This window comes from Mytilus galloprovincialis, chromosome 7 (assembly GCF_965363235.1).
Source record: "Mytilus galloprovincialis chromosome 7, xbMytGall1.hap1.1, whole genome shotgun sequence".
In the NCBI taxonomy this organism is placed as follows: domain Eukaryota; kingdom Metazoa; phylum Mollusca; class Bivalvia; order Mytilida; family Mytilidae; genus Mytilus; species Mytilus galloprovincialis.
In genome coordinates, this window is record NC_134844.1 from 91556024 (window position 1) to 91579287 (window position 23264).

Genomic DNA, 23264 nt, shown 5'->3' on the forward strand with positions numbered 1-23264 from the left:
GACAATTGTTGTTTATTCTACATAAGGCCATTCCTGTACAATGTAAGTACATGAATATATGACAATTGTTTCTTATTCTACATAAGGCCATTCCTGTACAATGTAAGTACATGAATATATGACAATTGTTTTGATTCGGTTGATGTGTTTGACCTTTGAGTTCTGCCATTTGTTAAGAAAATCTCCGAATAAACTTTTTCTTTGAGTTTGGTGTTTTTGTTATTTTACATTTTCTTCTTTACTTTAGATGTACGAATACGATGCTTTTAGATAGGTTGGCCTGTTAGGTTCAAACTGTCGATGTTTTGTTTTTTGTTTGTTCTGTTTGGGGGGGGTCAATCGATCAAAACAAGCACATTTCTTAATTTATTTTTGTTCCATAAGAACTCATCAAAAGTTTATACATATATAAACAAGAAAAAGACACTACTTAAACACACAAACAGTGATAAAATAACAACATCAAAAACACAATGTCAATCTTAATTTTATAAGAGATGAATAAACATGATCAAGTCACAAAATATGCTAAGGACTTTTATATACACATCTAAGATGATTGAATACAAGGAGAAATATATTATATGTGAAACTGATATTATGGGATTCTTATGATTGTCGCAAAACCTTTTCGGACAAGATTATACAATATATAGACATTAACATGTATATATTGTACCAATAGAAATATCTTATAAATGAACGAACGAATGAGTTCAGAAAAAATACAAACTATACCAATTTTGATATTGGTGATGAAATGAACAGTTTTTTTTTTTACATAATTCAATTTCAATTTACAAACTCGACTTCTCTTTAATAAAACAAGATGTTCAAAACAGAAAAAAACAACTCATAAAACATTCCATTTGGCTAGAGATCAATAAATGTTTTATGACGTTTAATTTCTTCTGTAACACTTTTAAATATTTGTGAACATAATATAATAAAACATTTACCACTGATCTGTTAGGATTAAAAATCCTGTTTCTGATGAATGAAAGATAAGAACATTACACAGATCAGATGCATTATGTCAGAAACACTAGTTGTGGAAAACCATGTTATATAGCAACAACTACATTTACATAATTAGAGCATATTGTTGCATTTTTGTTAAAAACATTTATGAAGAGATATTTGTATTTACAAATGTACATTTAAAAGAAGTTGTTTGATAAACACCATGTACAACAAAAAAATCAAAAACAGTATGTATTCTTAAATTATTTTATTTATAGCATGTATGAAGAGTTGACATATCTCTACTTGTAACTGCTGTGTTTTCTATTTCATCTGCAAGATCTGCATACACGGAGTCTTTTCGTAAAGCTGTGAGAAATTCAATATATCCCTGTTCATGTTTACGAAACAATAATGTCATTAACATTCTGTTCTTTTCCTGTGTGGTTTTACCAGTTTCAATCTTTTCCCCTTCATCAATTGACACCACCTCTCTTGATATTAGATGATCTACTATGTTCTTATGATATATACTAGTGATAATCTTGAGGTAATTCTTCTGTAGACGAACTTTATACAACGGAATATTCCAGTCTGATAAACCTACAAAATATAAAAAGCTTTGTTTCTCAAAAGTGACTTAAAAGATAAACAATAATCAGGCTTGGTGAATACTAGGACTATTTTACTACGGGGACTGGAAACTGATCGGTCTGTTGAGATTTTATTGTCCCAATAGCGGATTAGTGATTTTTTGTTTTGATTATGAGATTATCGTGTCACGTGGTTGATTAGATTCGTACATGTAAACAATTGATTTCAGCACATGAACATGTTAGCATGTGTATACCGTTACAATATTATATCAGCTGAAGCTGTTCGTGTGGATTTACGTTAAAAAAAATATATAATTATAGGAACAAACAATTTAAACCATATGAATTATTTAATTATTTTAATATATTTACTAGAAAGAAATGATTTTATATGGGGATGAACTAATAGTAGTAATGCAGATTTAAAAGTAGGAATTTCAAGTTAAGATCTTCAATATTTTAACATAATCATCAAAGTTCTTTTGAAAGTTAACTACTTTCTATCTTATTAAAAAAATATATAGAATTAGTCAATTAGTGTAGTTGAAAACAAATATGGTCAAAATGGCGGCGCTTTACTTGATCGCTAAGGAAACAAAGTATGGAAGGTTGATATATCTTAAGTAATCTTAATAAAAACAAATACAATGTAGTGAGCAATTGAAATCTATCTCGACAATTTCAGTTCAAAATTAAACCCTATAATTACAGTAACCCGGGTCTCTTAAAATTTTCCAATAGCCTCATTGTTTTCTTATTTTCGTGTTTACACATACATGTCTTAAAAATACATCTAGCTTGACTTCTCTTTGATAAGAAATACTAAAAAACATGTTCATGTGTTTTTTCTGTTCATTATTTTTTTCAAAATGTGTAGTACATGGGGATATCGGTCTCGATTATTTATTTTATGGGGATTACACTGATGTTGATACTGGCGATTGTTCTGACCACGATGTTCCATTGACCTTATCAAAGATAGCTAACACAGTATCCTGTCCCGTTAATTCTCAAGTGACTTAAAATACCTCAAAGTAAGTTATAAAGTATGAACATTTATTGTTTTACCAATGAAGTAACCCTACCCTAAGCATGCAGAAATTATCAAGATTATACCTTCATTCTCAACGGGAACTAATGCTGCATTTTGGCTAATTTCTTGTGAATCACATTTCAAATCATTTGCAAGCTCTTCATATCCATAGGTATTTAATCCATCAACAAGTACACCATACGCAGGTTCTCTCCTTTTAATCACAATATCAAGCAACGCTTTGTTCTGATCATCTTGTCCAGCATGTTGTTCAATACGGTGTCTGTCATCTATTGATAACACCAAATTAGTCATCATATGGTCTAAAATCTGGGTTATTTGTATGTCATGTATGATTCTGTTCTTGTTTTCTCTGATTCTATCTGTAAATGAATATATCGGTTTATTAAAGGGAAATTCCGCGATTTTTTACTTATCATCTAATTATGTTCATCTTAACATAAAAAACACATTTGCAAAGTTTTAAATTTATATTCCTTCTAATAACGGAGAAAATCAAGTATTTGTAACTTTTTTGGTTGAATTCTCGAGTGGGTCGTGACGTATTAGCCGATTTATTGAATTCTGGGAAAAAATAAAATCTGTTTAACTCTTATAGCTTATCGACAATATACGTAATTAAAAGCGCACAGCTGACGAATGGTCGTAGTTATTAACCACAATATAAGAATGAACGAAAATGAATATGCATATACCGTTTTGTATTGATTGAATTAAACTCCTATAAAATTATCTCTAGTAAATGTTTTTGAATAAATTTAATTAATTATTGTTGAGATTTTTTTCATAAAATATTTATTGAACATTTTTACTGATATTGAACTGAAAATATTTTAGTTTTATTTACCGTTATTGTTTTGATAATCATTTCAATGCAACTAATGTGTGAGCAGAGTGTGTATATTATTTTGTAAAGGTCACTGTATATTTCTCGGCTTGAGGTCAATTCGTTTACCTTGTAGCTATTTAGCCGCAGGTGTGAGTTCAAGCGTACACAGGTATAAATGTTGTTATTTGGGAAGGATAAACAGAAAGGATTAGAAAGAGTATGCTGTCACGATGTTAATACACTAAGATTTAATACACGATGAGAATAAAGATACAATAATTAAATTGTGTAAATTAATTGAAAATAAAATTCAGATTCGTAATTCCGAAAGTGTATAAAAATAAAAGGAAACAATTTTTGATTACTTTCTTAGCGGCAATTGGCGTAAAGATTCAAATATGAAGCAAAAAATAGTAGTTTTAATCTTCAATAAAACCTAAATGCAATATTACCCAATTTGATATACCATTGTACATCTGTTTGATATCATTGACTTTACCGGAATTTCTTAACTTGTATTCAAATCTGGCTGTGTTTAAATGCTAATAAAACTATTGCAATTTTAAAGTTTTTAATTGACAAAAAAATACAACATACAACATGCATGATTTTTTTTAGTTTCTTTTTAACATTTTATTCTTACATAATTAAATTCATTTGACAATCATTTACACTAACTTTTTGTGAAAAGAATACCAATTATCTAAGCTAAGGCATTATTTCTTTTGAGGATTTTTGAGGATTTTTTTTAAAATTCTATGATAATACTTGTGCAATGTTGAACATGATAGCCGTCATTAATCCAAATAAGTAATACAGTAGTTGTAATAAAAGTTATATTTTAGTCATGCATAACTGATATTACGAATTAAGAATAGTTCGTCCATACATCGTTGTTCTTGAAACAATCATTATTAGTATACATGTAAGTTTCCTGACGTATAAGAGCCATTGAGGATGAGCTCCAGAGAAAGCAGACTAGTAGCGTTTCGTTCGTTTGTTTGTTGGGAAAGGAGAGGAAATGCAACCGCTTGTACAGATAAACGACAGAATTACCATACAAGCATTTATAGTCAACACAACCATCGTTAGACGGGGAATATGAAGGCTTCCAAGAATGAACAAGTGACATGTCTAACTCTGACAGTTAGAATACGGACTATCGACATCGACCGCTTGTTCTTGATATTTGAAACTGTATGCATATATATATACGTATACGTTTATGATATAGTGATGAGTTCTTGCGTCTGACAAAAAACTAAATTCCTTCATAGTTATATCTTGCCATACGTTTATATTGGTTTGTAAGGTGATTACTCAAAATCGTTATTTGAAAATCCTGTTTGTGAGATGTAGATTCATTTCAATACAGAAATTTCGTCTCAGATATATTTCACAAGTGTATAACACGGAGAAGCTCTGAAGGTCCATTACTCCCATTTTGTTTGGGTGTGAACCATCGATGTTTACAGCAATATCAAAGAATAAGATGATGATGGTAGAAAGAACTATGGGCGTCATGTGGCAAATATTACATGCATATCGGACAATGAGTTGGCAATCTGTATGAAAAGATTTCCAATACAACCATATTATTGAGAAGGAATGTTTACATGCTATACTCTCGTACTAGTATTACAGGATTCTTGTGGCGTTCACCTTAGACACACATCTTTTTAACGATGTTTAAAAAAAAAAGACAGAACCAATTTAATGTCATATTTCCCTATTTTTTTTAAATATAACTAAAAGTCTTTTATCTGACAAGAATACCCCTATTTAGCGGACAAGTAATTTATTCTTTTTTCTGTTATTGAATACCAAGAAAGAAAATAAATCCCGAAATTAATTTGAAACTTTGATACTCAAAAGTTTCCCAGTAAAATATTCACATCCTCTGGGGATAATTAGTGTTCGTCCAGTGGCATATATAACAATTTTGATGACGAATTCCTTCCTTTGTTCGAGAACAATCTTATTGAAATATAAATCTGTGATTTTACTAGGTCCACAGCTTCAATGAACCAAAGCAAAAGTTATACATCGACCTGTATTTAAATCAAATTGGTTCTCTTCTTCTTCTGGTATACAATAGTCTATCGACATTCGATGATTACATACTGTTGGCATACGTGGACTAGTCTATTTACAACACTTTTACCCCTATTTATTCAAAATATATGTTTTTTTCTTATGTTCAATGTATACATGTATATATTTTAAATTGCGCTATAGTTCCGTAACTTTCTATCTAGTCGTATAAACGAATCGTCGGCAAGTGCGTACATTTTTTTAAATCAATATTTCTGGTCTGTTCCAATCTGTCCTTCACTATTGACAATGAGTATATATTACATTTTCCCAAATTCACCCTTGGAAAAAATATTTAAATAGATTTTAATTTCATCAAATCTTATTTTTTGGGTATTATTTATATTTTTATGAATAATATTCTTTACACCAGAAATGTTATTTATAAACAAGCGTATGAGTTTAGTAATGACAAGTAAGACAGAGTTGTATATTATACATCTGATAGTTCAAAATGGAAAGTTATAAGTTATAAGTTATCAGCCGTGTACACTGATCAATACCTGCAGAAGTGAAACGATGCATGAACTTGCAAGCCCGACAGGAAATCGCTTGAATACCTGGACGTGTCACCTCACACCCCTCACAATACCTTTGGAAGTAATACCTTTAGCCATGCTGGTGATCAGATGAGGGAAGATCAAAATATATTTGAAAAAAGTTTATTACTTTAAAGAATTATGAACAAATTAGATTTTCGAAAACAATTTTCACAGAACACTTATTTATGATTTCAACTTTGACTTTTCACCTAATTCCAATATCAACAGTTTAAAAACAACAGACCATGGTAATTTAAAAAAATAAGAATATTTTCCGTATCAAGTTAGTTAGTGGGATAAAACAACCGTACGATTGACAAGATATCGACACGCAATTACGACTACATCGGTTACTGTAGTTTTGTTTCTTTGTGGTTTATAGACATATCGGTTTTATTAATCGGGAAAGAAGACAAAATGGCTGATCGCTGAGAATTGATACTCTAAATTTAAAATCGATGGTGATCGCTTATCTAGCGGAATAAAACTTTAATACATGTATCTATGAATTTGAGCATTTTTATACAGAATGAACATAATATCAATTTTTGATTTTTTTGCGAAGTTTCCCTTTAACAAAAAAAAATAGTGAATCATCAAGTAAAGCAATGCTTACAATTATCCTACATTATTTTAATGCATCAACTGTTGTAAAAAACAGGATTATTTATAAGAAAAAACGTCATTAAATGTATACAAATTTTAAATTCATTTCAGTGTCTTTCGAAATTTAAAGTAAGGTGTCTGCTCTGTGGTTGGTTTGTTGTCTTTTTGGCACATTCCTTATTTCCATTCTCATTAGTATTGCATGAGAGGAAAAACAAAACAAATGTCAGTATATTATATTGATGTCAAGCAGTTCAGAAAGAATCATCATGCAAAATATTCAGTATGGAATGGACGGATGACAAAAAACACCCCTTCCAGTTTGTGTATCTTTCTGTTTTTTTCTGCAGCAAGTGTTTTCCGAGCTGTCATCACTTGGCGTTTTTTAGCAAGTATTAGTTAAATAGTGAACAAGGTCTGGTTAAGCGTTTAAATAATATGTCAGACAAAAGGGGTAGAGGAGAGATGTGTGCTTAACCATATGGTGAAGTACAATAGACACACTTTGTTTTATATATTTCCCTGATTGTATGTAATTTCATTCAACAAACATAACGTCAGTGGCATTGTATAATAAAACTATGTTAGCACTGATTATATATATTTCTGTTATGAATCTATGATATACATATTTCCTGTACTGAATACCTGATTTAAATAATACCGCATGTAGTGGTTTTTTTTTATTAACTCAGACCGTTCATAAAGTATTACCTGTAACAATTTCTACTGCTTTAAGTGTATTGGGATCAACATCCTTTACAACCTCCTTTAAACACCTTACTCCTTTACCAATATTTACAAAAGCTTGCTCAAGTACCCGTATTGTAGGCTTCACTGTTCTGTCTTTCCTCCATGTAAACAACACTTCCTTATTCTGTGCTGTCAAATCACAATCATATTTCTCTTTGAAACTCTCTATCTCTTCTACAGACAGTCCAAGTTCTATTCCTAGTTGAAATACTATCTTGCCAATCAGTGGTGTTAATCTATCTAAAATCTCATCTGATGGAATACAATCTAAAATATCGTCAGGAATACCTATGTAAAATAAAAAAAAATAAGATAATCTACAGTGAATTTTCCAAAACTTAATCAAAGACTTGATAGTTAGTGCTACGTTACCCTGATTGTTTTTTGTACAGCAATGCAATATCAATATTAAAGTTAAATGTGTGTTATGTTGTGAGAACTTGATATAGTCATGATAGTGTTTTGGTCTTGCAGTCATGTTTGATGGTGGAGTAATTATGCTGCAAACATCAAGGAATACTCACTAGAAGTTTTGTTGAAATTGGTTCAATAGTTTGTCTTGTAGAAGTTTGTTTTAAAAATCGACGAAAATAGGATAGTGTATCAATAAACTGTTGACAGAGATAATCTTTCGCATAGTTTACGTCGTTTAATATTGCAATTATCAACATTTCCACTGAACTATCAAATTACAAAAAAATGCGATAAATACATTGTTTCTCAGTCAATGTCAACCGGTTTTTGATGATGAGAATTCAACAATTTTTAAACACGGATCCATGAACTGCACACCCTAGTCTCATATCTTAGATGATTTGTCAGTTTGAACATACTTTTGACCCTTATATCATAGACTAGATATGGAAGTCATTTCAGATCAACTTAGGGAACTTCCACATGTCTGATACATCTGAACCTTAACATTTTAAAAACAAAAATGTCTGTGTTCCCATTGTTTGGTGTCGACTAGATGCAGCTGATGTTTGAAAAGAAGAAGAAAATATATATTGCTGATTTCAGATGACAGACGTGAAAATGACACAAACTGGTAACAATTGCTCTCATCGGTTATAGGAAGGTATAAGAATATGAGAGGAGGAGGACTACAAAATATGAGCATTCAATTATTGCACTTATTACCTCTCTGATATGACTAAAACACAATAACAAAACAGTTGACCAATGAACCACTAAAATGAGGTCAAGGTCAAGGTCAACTCAAACCAACCAGACTGGCATCAATTTATTACAGATATTCCATACACAACTGCTTAAAGTATTTAAGAAACGGACCTTATCGTGTTAACCTTAATCACTGATCCATGAAATGCAGTCGAAGGCAACATATAGGTAGGCGAAACAGAAAGTCTTTATTATAATGTCATATACAGACCTTAATATATTACAGTACTTACTAGATTTAACTTGCTTTATCCGTCTTACCTGCAAATATAATAATATCAAACTATAGGTTCTCAAGAGCCTGTGTATCTTACCTGTATCTACTTTTTTTAAATAAAGTAAAATAAGGTTATAATTTATAGTATTACATATTATAGATTATTAGATGTTATATATTATCAGAACCTATTAAAATGGTTAAAATAATAACAATAAAACTTAAAATTTCCTTAAAATTACTAATCGACGGACAGCAAATCAACAATGGATTGTCTGAACATTTCAGGGTAAACAAATCTAATCCTGATGAACATGTCCACCTGATGTTAGATGTACTGCAAATCTGAATACACGGTTAGATTTGGCATATCAAAGAACCCCAATAGTTCATGTTTTGATGAAATCAAACAACGTTTAATTTTGGACCCTTTTGGCCCCTAATTCCTAAACTGTTTGGACTTAAACTCCCAAAATCAATCCAAACTTTCCTTTTGTGGTCATAAACCTTATTTTTAAATTTCATAGATTTCTGTTTACTTATACTAAAATTATTGTGCAAAAACCAAGAAAAATGCTTATTCGTGCCCTTTTTGGCCCTAATTCCTAAACTGTTGGGACCAAAACTCCCAAAATCAATCCCAAACTTCCTTTTATTGTCATAAACCTTCTGTTTAGATTTCATAGATTTCTATTTTCTTTACTAAAGTTAAAGTGCGAAAACCAAATGTCTTCGGACGACGACGACGACGCCAACGTCATACCAATATACAACCAAAAAATTTCAATTTTTGCGGTCGTATAAAATCTACTATAACTTCTCCAGGTTTTTTTTGACAAATTTAGTCATATTGACTTATTTTAGAATGATATTTTGGTAAACATTGCTATTTACAGCTTTGATAATATATTTAATAATATTCTGGGACAACAATTTTAGAACAGATAACTCTAAACCTAATGAACATGTTAGCCCTCTGACAGATGTGTTCTAAATGCTTTTGTTTCATAGACATAATCCAAAAACTGCATTTCCGCCCTATGTTCTATGTTTACCTATGTCGGCTATGTTGGTTGGCAGGCAGGGACATCAAACATATGCATTTTTCTTTCTTTTAAATACTACAATTATGACTGTGGCCAAGTTTTTCTTATATTTATTCCATGTGTATCAGAGAAGAAAATTTAGGTAAAAGATAACGACGGACGGCGACGGACGCCAAGTATTGAGAAAAGCTCACTTAACTCACAGACTTGGCTCTGTGGACCAAGTGAGCGAAATATATGTCTAGGTAGGTTAACACGTGGTCAAGTATGTTCAAACAAGGTCGAATACGGTTCAGACTAGTACGAGTATGGTTCCGACTAGGTGGAGCGCTCAGACGCATACAAAATGTTGATTTCTGGTCGGGTAAAGGTTGAGTACAAGTTCTGCCTGTTAAATATTATGCAGGCTACAGTCGAATATTATTCAGTAAATATCAGACCAATTCGGACTGGTCAATAAAAATCAGTACAGTTGAGTTGATATACGCCATTTTAAACTTTCACTAGTTTGTACATGTAGTGTCAAGTCTGCATTGTTAATTCTTTTTACAAAACTGTTTGTAATTTCTATATACATTTTATAATGTAGTACGATGTAAATCAAATGCACGGCTTGGGTCAAGTCAGATTTGACAACTTTCCAACATTGTAGACGAGAATAAAATTCATTACAAAAAGCTGTTTTGTTGATCTTATATTGCTGATCATTTAGTCTGTTAAGTTTCTCTATATTTTTTAGTTTTTGCTCAAACTCAACACAAGATCAACAAAATCCTAATTTAAAGGCAAATGTTCTTGCTAAGGTTGGTAGTCTATTTTCAGTGTAAGACTCATATAAACGTCCGGTCTCTAATCGACGTCCCTTTTTAAAATGGACGTTTCAAAAGAATAACATTCTAAATTTATGGTCAATATTACAACCCTCTATTTGCATGATTGTTTTGTTATAAAATGTACGTCAAATATTTTGCTTCTCTATTCAACATCCGTTCTATAGACTTGTCGTATTGAAATCACACCTTCCTTAATAGATTGGCTAAACCTAAAACTCAAGAAGTTGTTGAAACATATTAAGTACTACATGTACTAAATCATAATATTTTCTATTATGACAAAGAAAAGCTATAAATTATTAAGGACAATAGCTTAATCAAGTAGTCATCAGGCAATATCATCCAAATGTTCTTCATTGCAGATCTTGGCTGTATATAATTTTCCTTTCTTTTCTATCTACTTATTTTAGTGTTTAGATATCAAGCAAAAACGCATAACTGGTAAACATTTTCATCAAAGGACAATCACCCTATAAGGAATTAACTGACGATTTCGACCGTTGAACTTATCTGTATAGCTTAATTGTCTTGCTGATCATTTCGGCAAATCAAAGATGTTCTCTATATATCTTAGTCTTAAAATAAAAGGCAAACATGGAAAAGATGATAAAATTTGTCATGTAAGGGCAATTACTCCTATAAAAAGTTGTCTGACAATGATGAATAATATGAGTTTTGTGGTAATAAGTATTATTGTAAGTTTCATAAAAATTGGTTGGGGCAAATTTAAGTAAGAGGACTTAAACAAACAAAATCAGCAATTTCAATTTGTAAAGGAGTATTACTCTACATGATCAGTTAAAGTGACACTCCAAAATTTATAAGTTGACCTGTGTTTTAAAGTATTTAGAATTGTGTATAAGTCTCATAACAATTGGTTGAAGCTAACTTAAATAAGGGAATGTAAATCACAAATTCTGTAATTTTCCATTTGTAAATGAGCATAACTTCAAACAGAACTAGCTAGAGGCTCTAAAGAGCTTGTGTCCCTCACCTTGGTCTATGTGAATATTAAACAAAGGAAGCAGATGAATTCATGACAAAATTGTATTTACAATGATGATTGTGGCCAAGTTTGGAATAATTTGGCCAAGTAGTTTCAGAGGAGAAGATTTTTGTAAAAGATAACTAAGATTTACGAAAAATGGTTAAAAATTGACTATAAAGGGTAATAACTCCTAAAGGGGTCAACTGACCATTTCGGTCATGTTGACTTATTTGTAAATCTTACTTTGCTGAACATTATTGCTGTTAATACTTTATCTCTATCTATCATGTCTATAATAATATTCAAGATAATAACCAAAAACAGTAAAATTTCCTTAAAATTACCAATTTAGGGGCAGCAACCCAACAACGGGTTGTCCGATTCATCTGAAAATTTCAGGGCAGATATATCTTGACCTGATAAACATTTTTACCCCATGTAAGATTTGCTCTAAATGCTTTGATTTTTGAGTTATAAGCCAAAAACTGCATTTTACCCCTATGTTCTATTTTTAGCTGTGGCTGCCATCTTGGTTCGATGGCCGGGTCACCAGACACATTTTTTAAACTAGATACCCCAAAGATGATTGTGGCCAAGTTTGGATTATTTTGGCCCAGTAGTTTCAGAGAAGAAGATTTGTGTAAAAGATTACTAAGATTTGCGAAAAATGGTTAAAAATTGACTATAAAGGGCAATAACTCCTAAAGGGGTCAACTGACCATTTCGGTCAAGTTGACTTATTTGTAAATCTTAATTTGCTGAACATTATTGCTGTTAACACTTTATCTCTATCTATAATAATATTCAAGATAATAACCAAAAACAGTAAAATTTCGTTAAAATTACCAATTTAGGGGCAGCAACCCAACAATGTGTTGTCCAATTCATCTGAATATTTCAGGGCAGATATATCTTGACTTGATAAACATTTTTACCCCAAGTCAGATTTGCTCTAAATGCTTGGTTATTGATTTATAAGCCAAAAACCGCATTTTACCCCTATGTTCTATTTTTAGCCATGGCGGCCATCTTGGTTGGTCACCGGAAACATTTTGTAAACTAGATACCCCAAGGATGATTGTGGCCGAGTTTGGATTAATTTGGCCCAGTAGTTTCAGAGGAGAAGATTTTTGTACAAGTTAACGACGATAGACGACGGAGTACGAGGACAGACGCCGACAGACGACGGAAGCAAAGTGATGGGAAAAGCTCACTTGGCCCTGTGGGCCAGGTGAGCTAAAAATTCAATGGTTGAGGAAAACTAAATTTAGAATCTGGAAATCAATTTTGGGACGTACGGACAAACGAACGGGAGTAAAACTTCATGCAACCTCCGCTACGGCGGGGGCGTAGAGGCAGCATAAAAAACTGATGGCAGAATTTATTGATACAGTCATCCCTTCGTAAATTTTACGGACGCCATCACAAGTTGGTTGACCGTTATGGAATAACCGTTTCAAAAATGATATCAGATATGTTCCTTATGTCATAACTACAATCCCCTTCCCTTTCGTGAATATGACTATTTACTGGATTTGTTAAAGCATAAGCAACCTGGCGGTTGCCACATGTGGAGCAGGATCAGCTTACCATTATGGAGCCTCCGAGATTACCCCCAGTTTTTGGTGGTGTTCGTGTTGCTTATTCTATCGTTTTATATTTTGTGTCATGTGTACTATTGTTTGTCCGTTTGTCTTTTTTTTTCATTTTTAGCCATGGCATTGTCAGTTTATTTTTGATTTATGAGATTGATCGTCCCTCTGGTATCTTTCATCCCTCTTTTGAGACCATCCATTATTATTTGTGAAGTAGACACTTAATATGTATCTATAAGCAGTGCTCTAGCTAGAAATCAAAAGGGGCAGGGTGCCAGTGGAGGGCAGGGCACTTTTTATGATAAGAAAAGGCACTGCTCATTTTTTTGTCTACGTTTCTGTGTGTATCACGAGTTAACGAATCTCTTTTTTTTTACTGTATATGTTTGTTTTTTTTTAGATAAAGATGCTTTTCAACTATAGTCTTTATTTCATTGTTTGTGTAGTTATGAATGATATAGTACATCTTCATCAACATATTATGTTTCTTTTTTTTTTTTTAAAACTTCACTCTACCCATTATCAAAAAAGAATATGTGTTTTTTTTTTTTTATCTATATATGATCTGTATATATGGAAGTGTTTAACGACCTTGACTGGCTATACAGCCCTCGCACGGTCGGTATGATCTGTAATGGAGAGCATTACTTATTTAACAATGTTTAGAACATGGATTGCTAAAAGTATAATTATCAAGTAAAAATTGCAATATATATTTTTTAATATGTTCAAAGACAGTTAATATCTTTAAGGTAACATTATTATGTTATTATATATTCAATTGGTAATTTATTCCTTTTTTTGATACTAGATAATATTTTTAGAGCACAAATTTGTAATAAGCTAAAACAGGGGAAGTAACTCCAAAATCAATTTCCACCACGTTTGGGTTAATTAAAAACTGTGCTTGTCGCTAACAAGTTGAGATGGAAGGCATTTCTGTAAAGGCATAGCTTTATTTTGATGACTTAAATTCAATTCTAAAGTCATGAAAGTCTTCATTTATATACGCTCTTCCATTGTGACTTGGAGATCGAAAATGCCAACCCAAGCACACTCGCTGACATATTCATCAAAAGTATGACAAAAAGATACATTGTCCTAATTAAATTACCTAGTTATTAACACCTTTGAAGTCTTTATCATTGTAATTGATTGTAATGACATGATTAACCTGGGGGCAATCACACAGGTGTCATATATGTAATTAACTTGGAGATCAGAAATCGATGAAACAAAATTTTACCAAAACGGCACAAGATAATTTTGGGAAAAGACGTCAGGGCAGAAGGGCGCGGATAAAGGCACCCAGGGCGCGGCTGAGGGCACACAGGGCGCGGCTGAGGGCACCCAGGGCGCGGCGCCCTTCTATTTTGGGCTAGCGAGACCACTGATAAGGTTATGGTATTTTCAAATGAACTTTTTGATGTCAAGGTCAAACGAATACTGCAGGACAGAAATGTACACCTTAAAACCAGTTATATGGATAAATCTGTTGTAGAGTTGTCACTGACTCAGAGGTACTTATAAATATAATTATTTCTGTGACTGTATCTTGCATTAATTTGTAAGATCCTTTAATATAGATAATTGAGCTGATCTGTAACAATAACATCTCCATGCCTTATATATCATGTACTGTATTACGACGCTAGATTAAAACTGACGAGGAAAGGTAACACCTGGCCACCAAAGTTTCATTTACGTGAAGCCAAGGTGGTCGTGTGGGCTAGCGCACCGGATACAGTGCAGGCGATTTGGTGTAACGATATCTCAGTAGCATGGGTTAAAATCCCAGCAAAGGGAAGAACAAAACAATTGCGAAAGCAAATTAACAGATCTAACATTGTTGGGTTGATGTTTAGAAGAGTTGTAGATACATAATGTACACAGCCATGTATCACAATCAATGCTGGTGATGCGATGGATAAATCTGTATATATACAGTAAGAAAGCAAATTTACAGATCTAACATTGTTAGGTTGATGTTTAGACGAGTTGTATATATAAAGTACGATACATACAACTGACCACACCATATATCAAATATAGTTATATACACAATATATAAAAAAGATAAATACAACTGCACCAGTCCACTGCAGTAATAACTTACCACACATAATTTATGTTGTGTTATTTCCATTTCTCTCAATCCGTTGTCCACTTCTGTGAATCGTATTTCATCATTCTCTTTCAAATGCATCAGTGTGAAAAACTTAACAAGCTGTGCATTTCCTGGGTAATTGTATTCCATATCATTCCATACCATCTCTTCCATTCCAAGATGGAGAGCCAAATCGTGAAGCATGCGTGTCTCACAATTAACAGACAGCCGGAACAATTCTTTGTCACTTGGAATCTGAGATAATGCATCTTCACTCAAACCTAATATTAAATCAAGAACACATAAGCTTTGTCAATAAAGTACGTTAATATATACACTGAGATAAGTTATAACTATTCAACATTGGAAGTTATTCAGTACGCAATATTAGCAACATATGTAGTAATCTTATCATAATTACTTTGAACTTATGTTCACAAAATACACAACAAGTGTTATCTGATATATAGCATATACTTTAATCTATTGATATCTATCATACAAATTTACTATTAAGATATATAGGATATATAAAAGTAGTTTACAGCAATTAATCTAAACTAAACTTGCAAAACAGAAGAATGTAAGATACTAGAGGAACAGTCAAACTCATAGATTGAAAATAAAGTGACCAACTCCATCGCTAAAATAAAAAAGACCAACAGACAAATATTAGTACAGAAGACACAACTTCAATTACTAAAGACTAAGCAACATGAACTTCACCAAATCATATACTTTAAATGTAAGGTTCCAGTACATGTATTTTATGTAGTTGTTAATTCAAAAGGTAAACATGTATTGCTTTTCTACTTATGTTCAAATATTATTTAATCGTTATCAGCACGAAAGCACACCATTAGCAAGTTTATGAAATGAAATATGAAGTACATGTATTTTATGTAGTTGTTAACTTAAAGGGTACAAATGTATTGCTTTTCCACAGATGTTCAAATATTGTGTAATCGTTATCAGCACGAAAGCACACAATTAGCAAGGTTTATGACATGAAATATGAAGTACATGTATTTTATGTAGTTGTTATCTCAAAAGGTAAAAATGTATTGCTTTTCCATGGATGTTCAAATATTGTGTAATCGTTATCAGCACGAAAGCACACCATTAGCAACTTAATAGCAAGGTTTATGACATGAAATATGAAATTGGATATTTTCATACCAGTAAGTTAAATGCTAAATGTTAAATGTTAAACCTTGTCAATAATCTGCTATTGCAGAGAGATAAATGATACATTTACCTGGACAATTAGCATCACACTGCTTTTGTTCCTGCAAAATAGAAAATAACTTTACAAGTATTCGTATAACTCCTGTAAGCAACCTACTTGCTCATCGGTCCACAAAAATACATTTCACTTTGTAAAATGTGTGAAACTAATGACACAAACACATATAATAAAAAATATACAATATTGGCAAATGCTAATAGTTACTACAAGCAAAGTCAAGTAAATATTATCAATATCAATCTGCTCATCTACCTTACAAAAAAAAGGTTAAACAAAAAGATGTCATATCAACAATATCATCCTTTGTCCCTCTGTCTGATACATTTTATGTATAGTTACTATCATACCAACATCAGCAAGTTGGTACAGATATAAATTTGTCTCTGAATGTATGAACATGTTTACATAACAACTTAAAAGAGCTTGGTATATGGCATATAGTTTGCTACTTGTTGAAGGCCTGAGGTGCTGAATTTTACGTCATTTGGTTTATGATGAAGAATTGTCATGTTGAAAATCATATACGATATCTTATTTCTTATATAGAGCTGAAAAATTGAATGTCTAACATACATGTATAATGCAAATATAATACCAATGTTCTGCAATAAGAGAACTTGGCGACATATACGGAGGCTTAGACATACAATTCTAAATATCTCTCATGTATGTACCAATAAAAGTATATAAATACCCTTTTCTTGTTCCAAATACTCCAGTTAGTTTTAATGTTTTCACCGTGTTCACAAAAACATTCCTCAGCTTCTGAAACCATCTTGTGTTCTGATGTGAAACAGTTTAGTTTCGAGCAGGAATACTCGGTGTGGAAAGGTAACTTGCTGCTGGCTTTACAATGGATGGAAGACTGATAAAATTCGGAAATTCTCTCTAAAGTAACAAACAAACAATCCCGGACACTGGTGGCTATATCAGGTATTATCAAACCCTTGGAGCGCTTGTGGACTAGGTGCAATAAGATCTTATTTCCTTCTACGCAGACAACAATATCATGCTCTTTATCAACTGATAACCCAACAAACCCTGAAAACATAAGTTTCCTTCCTCTGTATTGTTTTAATGTCCACATACTGAGACATGCGCATATTAGACGGTTTGGTAAGGCTGGAGGTATGATGGTTCCTTTAAAAACGAAGGCCAAACTAACAGTCCTCTCTGGTGTACATTCTTGTAACAAGAAATCTGTATCATTTCTTTGGGTAAGCATACAGGGTACAAAGAAGTGTTCTACTGGTAGCCGGTTTCCTGTTTTTGTATCATATCTACGCTGTTCAGATACGATATCAAGGTGTATCAGCATATCGAATATGTACTCTTTAAATGGTAAAATCTGACAAAATTCTTTTTGTTCCCAAATCTGGTAGAGGTCTACTTTTTGTATCATTCCATTTTTTGACATCTTCTTGAAGGTTTTTCTTGTTTTATCTTCTTTTGGCCAGAATTCAACATCTATGAAAATGAAGAAAAAAAATCAATCTTATGACTTCAAATCAAAACTAGAGGCTCTGAAGAGCCTCTGTCACTCACCTTGGTCAACACAGGACACAGATGGATTCATGACAAAATTGTGTTTTAGAGATGGAGTTGTGTTTTTAGATCTTACTTTACTTAACATTCTTGCTGCTTACAATTATATCTATTTTAATGAACTTGGGCCAGTAGTTTCAGTGGAAAATATGAGTGAAAATTTACAAATTTTATGAAAATTGTTAGAAATTGACTATGAAGGGCAATAACTCCTTAGGGGTCAATTGACCATTTTGGTCGTGTTGACTTTTTTTAGGTATGACTTTGCTGTACATTATTGCTGTTTACAGTTTATCTCTATCTATTATAGTATTCAAGGTAATAACCAAAAACAGCAAAATTCCTTAAAATTACCAATTCAGGGACAGCAACCTAACAATTGGTTAGTCGATTCATCTATTAATACAGATACATCTTTACCTGATAAACAGTTTCACTTCCTGTCAGATTTGCTCTAAATTATGCTTTGGTTTTTGAGTTATAAGCCAAAAACTGCATTTTACCCATATGTTCTATTTTTAGCCATGGTGGCCATCTTGGTTAATTGGCCGAGTTACTGGACACATTTTTTGAACTATATACCCCAATGCTGATTATGGCCAAGTTTGGTTTAATTCAGCCCAGTAGTTTCAGAGGAGAAGGTTTTTCTAAAAGATTACTAATTAGATTTACGAAAAATGGTTAAAAATTGACTATAAAGGGCAATAACTCCTAAAAGGGGTCAAATGACTATTTTGGTCATGTTGACGTATTTGTGAATCTTACTTTGCTGAACATTATTGCTGTTTACAGTTTATCTCTATCTACAATAATACTCAAGATAATAACCAAAAACAGCAAAAATTCCCTAAAATTACCAATTCAGGGGCAGCAACCTAACAAGGGGTTGTCCGATTCATCTGAAATTTTCACGGCAGATAGATCTTGACCTGATAAACAATTTTATATATGTCAGATTTGCTCTCAGTGCTCTTGTTTTTGAGTTATAAGCCAAAAACTGCATTTTACCCCTATGTTCTATTTTTAGCCATGTCGGCCATCTTGGTTGGTTCGCCCGGTCACCGGACACATTTTTTAAACTAGATACCCCAATGATGATTGTGGCTAAGTTTGGGTAAATATGGCTGAGTAGTTATAGAAGAGAAGATTTTTGTAAAAGTTAACGACGACGGACGACGGATGAGGGACGCCAAGTGATGAGAAAAGCTCACTTGGCCCTTCGGGCCAGGTGAGCTAATACAAAATTTACTTATATTAAAAGGTACTACGAAAGTTATACTGCTCACCTAGGTCAGGACATGAAAACAACACTATTTTGATACTTCAAAATAATGTCCTATTTTAGGAGTAATTAAACTTTCTTTATAAAAGGTATTCCATGATCAAAATAGAATCCTTTCTCATTTTGAAGAACATAATTACCCCATTACAAATATTTTATTTAGAAACCATGTAGTTCTCTAGTTATACCTACACGTTAATAACTATGAAATATCAGTTTCAGTTTTGACTTTAAAATTTGCAATCATGTTTTACAAAACGTAAGTTAAAACCTCCATCCTATCCAGAGGATATAAACATAATAAAATAGTTAGCTATAATCTAACAAGAATTAGTGACGCTATGAATACCTAAAGAAAAGATTAATTTTGACTAATTGTATAATAAAAAGTTCTTACAAAGTTTAAAAGATAAGTGAAAGTCACCAGTTAACAATACCCAATGCTCTAAATGTCTGGTAAACAATATTTGAGTATGTTGTTGTTTTACTACTAATTTTTATTATATCTCATTGAAAGTATTTACACACCAGTAATAAAAGATCTCATAACTTCCACCATAAGAAGGGGACTGATGATAACATTATCTCTCAGTTGTGGGGTGTCAAAATACACAATTTTCCCCAGAGAATGTTGATAATGTAGAAAATCGGTCAGCTGCTCAGGAGACAGAACAGACACCTCACTGATGGCATTTAATTCTTTAACTTCAACCAAAGACAGAATTTGTTTCCCTTCTGCCACCAATTCAGCGATCTCGAGCTCCAGTGGAACACATGCATTCGGCATCCTTTCACCCCAACAAGGGTGGTCGAATGTAAGTTCTGTTATTGTTTTCTTCAGAACCTCTATTTCTGGGTCAGCTTGATCTTTGGCATTGACAAATATTAGAGGTCTAAGGACCAGATGATGTTTTCCCTCATGGTCTTTAAACAACTCTTCAATTCCACTGTAAAGCTCTTCCCGTCGTGTCTCAACATTCTCCTATTAAAACATAAAAATGTTCCGGATAAATAAACTTGAGGCTGTAAAGAGCATATGTCGGGAACATAATGTTTGTGTATCTTCAATGATGGAACATTCCAACAAGAAAATAGCTAGATTTATCTTAAATCTGCAAAGTAGATATATCTACTCTTACAGGTAAATTATTACACTTTTAACCTTGCTTCTATAATTTAAAAGATACCACTTGTAAAAAAAAATAAGTAACATTTAATAGATTGACAATACACTTCAAACAAGCCAAGAAGGTATTAATAGTTTAGTATAGAGTACTTCAGGATTTGCGTGAAAATACGGAAAATGTTTTATTTGAATTTGAAGTTAAACAAAAATGAACTTCTTTTAAAATAAAGTATGTATCGTAATCATGCATTTCTTCTCCAGATGTGTTATATATCATGTTTTATTTCATCATCTGTTTAACAATGGTATTATGGTTTGGCCTGACACATGACAGAGAAAATATTAATTGTTGAGAAGTGCATCTGGTGCAGTACTACTATTCTTAATAATAAAGCTTCATATTGACAACATGATTGTTGAAATAAAAATAAGTTTAGTTAAACTTTAGCATGTAAGCTTTAGCATGTAAACTGATAAATTGTATTTTACGTAAAAAAAAAAACATGACTAAGAGTGGCAGAGCCAACTTATCTCCATGGAAATGAGATGACTATCCAATGGAATATTGATACAATATCAAACCAAATAATGTTTCCTTATCTATAAGTGGTACTTCATATCTTCTACTTTATTTATAGACCCCGTAATCTGATTTTAAGTGAATTACCCACAATTCAAAAAGGATCTTGTTTTTTTAAAAGTGTAGTTTAACAAAATTTTTGGTCAAGTTAAGATTTATAGACAAAACATCATTATAAGAATACAAGCTCTTATTTAAATATTGAACTCCTTGGAAAATTAAAAAAAAAATCAAAATAATCAAATGGCAAAATCAAACGCTCACACAATCAACTGTAATATTATTCCTGACTTTGTACAGGCCTTTTCTTATGTCGAAAATGGAGGATTAAACCTGGTTTTTATGCTAGCAATTGGGGCAATTTGTACACATTTCTAAGTTTTCAAAATGACAATAACTTACTACCATATAGCTTACACTAGATCACTCACCAATGGTACTTTGTCCTTGTGAGTGGCAACAAACAAGATCTTTGGGATGCCTGCATATACAAGCTTACAATAGGTCAGGATGGAATTGACCCAATATTGCAAAAATACTACAAAATAAAATCAAAATCTGTCATAAAAGAAGTATAAAAAAGTATATATATTCTGCATTTTTCATAGTTGTGATACTACACTTTTAAAAGTTTTTCATTGTCTTTTGTCTTGTTAACCCATTATTTAAAAAAAAACAAAAACGACTGAATACTTAGTCAACCTCATTTATTTAAACAGCTGATAATATATAGTCTTCCTTTAAATTGGATTCTCTGTCAAAAGGTGACAACTATTTCAGTGTATATGTATATTCTATATTGTTGTATTTGTTCTTCAGACTGTTTTATTAACACATAGTTTAAGGAAGGCATATTAAAAAAAAAGAGGTAACAATGCTTAAAAACGTATACAAACTAATATTTCACACCACCAAAATAATGGCCAGTTCAAGTTGCGGTCCTGTTTAGGATTTTATGGAACAGCCCTTGGATTTTGTGTTTGTTCTAATCGCTATATTGCTTTTTTGATTATTATTTATGGCCGAAAACAGTTATTCCGTAGTGTATTTCTTTTAATAAAAAAATAATTAAAATTAAAAAACCTGCTCTATCCAAAAAGATTTGTATAGTATATATAGTGTACCACTTTTGGGACGAATTATGTCAAAATTATGGAAATATCCATCAGCTCTAACTCAAACTGTGGACAATTAAAGGTTAAGAGGGTCTATAATTCAGTGTGACAGCTTTATATATACTAATTATTGACTTTTTTTCAAATGGACCAATTCCCTACTTTACCAAATTAAATGTTTGCTGGGCACAGTCTGATACGACCGCAGAGGTGGAACCGTGAACAGTTGGGGCAAATTTGGACACAATATTCAAGCTCAATGCTGTCAAAATTTGGATTGTGATCAATTTTTTGAAATAATATAGGTTTCTGACAAAAAATCAATGTAAAAGATCTTAAAAATCTATTCTCAAAACTTTTCAAAAATTGGAATTTGAAAATTAAAAAAAAAAAAAAAAATATGAACCATTACAAGAATGCACACGCTGAAATGTCTTAAATATATAAGATTTCATATTATGTTGATAGTCCTAAATATAAAGCTTTATTACAACTGTCACACAAACTTAACATTAACCAAGAAAACTAAACATTGACCAATGAACCATGAAAATGAGTTCAAGGTCAGACGAACAATGCCAGGCAGGCATGTACAGCTAACAATTCTTCCATACAACAAATATAGTCGACCTATTGCTTATACATTGTTATAGATTAAGAAAAACAGACCAAAACACATAAAACTAAACACTGAGCAATGAACTGTGAAAATGAGGTCAAGGTTAAATAAAACCTGCGCGACTGACATATAGATCATAAACTATTTCCATACACCAAATATAGTTGACCTATTGCATATAGTATTAGAAAAAAACAAATCAAAACTTAACTTCGACCACTAAACTATGAACATGAGGTCAAGGTCAGATGACACCTGCCAGCTAGACATGTACACCTTACAATCATTTCATACACCAAATATAGTAAACCTATTGCATATAGTATAAGAAAAACAGACCAAA

General features: G+C 32.1%; 1 protein-coding gene across 1 annotated transcript in view; it reads right to left on the reverse strand.

The window, feature by feature from the left end:
- Positions 1–420: 420 nt before the first annotated feature.
- Positions 421–23264, reverse strand: part of LOC143084314 (uncharacterized) — a 59650-nt gene continuing 36806 nt past the window's right edge. The window contains exons 8-16 of the mRNA XM_076260726.1: positions 21619–21725; positions 20010–20463; positions 17349–18121; positions 16664–16694; positions 15415–15686; positions 8853–8880; positions 7399–7725; positions 2676–2975; positions 421–1566 (exon numbers count right to left, since the gene is read on the reverse strand). Of these exons, the coding sequence (XP_076116841.1) occupies positions 1232–1566; positions 2676–2975; positions 7399–7725; positions 8853–8880; positions 15415–15686; positions 16664–16694; positions 17349–18121; positions 20010–20463; positions 21619–21725 (2627 nt within the window). The 3' untranslated portion in view covers positions 421–1231. The remainder of the gene's footprint in view (positions 1567–2675; positions 2976–7398; positions 7726–8852; positions 8881–15414; positions 15687–16663; positions 16695–17348; positions 18122–20009; positions 20464–21618; positions 21726–23264) is intronic.